Source organism: Stegastes partitus, unplaced genomic scaffold (genome assembly GCF_000690725.1).
Source record: "Stegastes partitus isolate 25-593 unplaced genomic scaffold, Stegastes_partitus-1.0.2 Scaffold1253, whole genome shotgun sequence".
Lineage (NCBI taxonomy): Eukaryota > Metazoa > Chordata > Actinopteri > Pomacentridae > Stegastes > Stegastes partitus.
In genome coordinates this window covers 167,793-169,176 of record NW_007578984.1, presented here as the reverse complement: position 1 = coordinate 169,176, position 1,384 = coordinate 167,793, and the positions used below count along the sequence as shown (strand labels likewise).

General features: G+C 39.1%; 1 protein-coding gene across 1 annotated transcript in view; it reads right to left on the bottom strand.

Annotated features, from left to right (window-relative positions):
- Window positions 1-1,384, bottom strand: part of LOC103369200 (disco-interacting protein 2 homolog C-like) — a 123,664-nt gene that overhangs the window by 23,308 nt on the left and 98,972 nt on the right. The window contains exon 10 of the mRNA XM_008297854.1: window positions 534-625. Within this exon, the coding sequence (XP_008296076.1) occupies window positions 534-625 (92 nt within the window). The remainder of the gene's footprint in view (window positions 1-533; window positions 626-1,384) is intronic.

The window sequence follows — 1,384 nt, the reverse complement described above, 5'->3', positions numbered from 1 at the left end:
ATATAATATAATATAATATAATATAATATAATATAATGTAATATAATGTAATATACAAGTGTTGAGTAAAAACCAAGCGGGAGGTTTAAAAGAACCAAAATCCTTAGAAAAATCTTGTATTTTCTGCTGTTTCTCAGAAGTTTAAAAGTTCATTAACTTAAATTACCAATTTATAATAATAATAATAATAATAATAATAATAATAATAATGACAATAAATTATGTATATTAACGCTCATTTTTAGATGTTATTTTAACATTTTTCTTGTTCTGTTAAATATCAGATAAAATCTGGTCAAATCACAAATAAAATATTAATTTACACGTTGACTGTTTAAAAAGAAAAGGAAAAAAAGGACCAAACTGTAAAAATGTCCTAATCAATAATTAGTTTTTAGAACATTTTGTCATGAAATGAATCCTTATAGTCCAGATGTGCTGCTGCTGACAGACAGATGTTGTCTACAGGGACCTGCACATCACTGTCAGCTGTTTTTATACACATTGTCCTGTTCTGATGAACTGGGACTGACCCGGTCTCCTGGCCGGACCAGCGGCTCCTGCTTGGTTCCCAGTTTGTGCAGCAGGTTGAAGGCCACCTTCACGCTCCTGGACCAGAGTTTACCTGCAAGCAGACACACACCTTTATTGACCTGAGCAGACCACAGCTGGAGGGCTTCAGAAGGACGAGTCAGACCAAGTCCACGAGTCAGAGAAGCGACAGATCAGACAGAACAGGTGGAAGCCACCGCAGAGAAACGCTGCCAGCTCATCACTGTTTACAGCAGCGAAGGAGAACGTGTGAAGATTTATCTCTACAACTGAACAGAGCTGCAGCTAAAGAATTGATTAACTAATTATTGATCAACTAACAATGTCAACTATTCTGATAAGTGGTGACTGGGTCAGTTGAAATAAAAACTGTAAACTCTGTGGTTTCAGCTCCTTCAGTGAAAGTTTTCTGGTTCTTTCCTCTGTGACACTAAACTGAACATCTAAACAAGACGTCTGAGGAAACTCTGACCCACATGTTTCTCCTTTTCCCGACATTTTACAGATCAAACAACTGATCAATTCATCCAGAAGAACAACCAGCAGCTCTGGTGTGTCCATCAGAGAAAACACTGCAAACCAAACACAGAGAGAAGCTTTGTGCAGGAGTCTCAGCGTTTATCTGTTCAATGTCAGCTGCCTGTGATGTGGTTCATCTGCAGCTTCAGGAGACCATCCTGCATCACTGGTTCTCTCTGAAGAAACACAACCAGGCTGACGGCAAACAGGTTCACATTCAGCAGCACAAACCCTGGAGCTCACCCTGGGATGGATCCTGAAGGCCAGCTAGAGATCAACATCACCATCATCATCATCATCATCATCATCATCA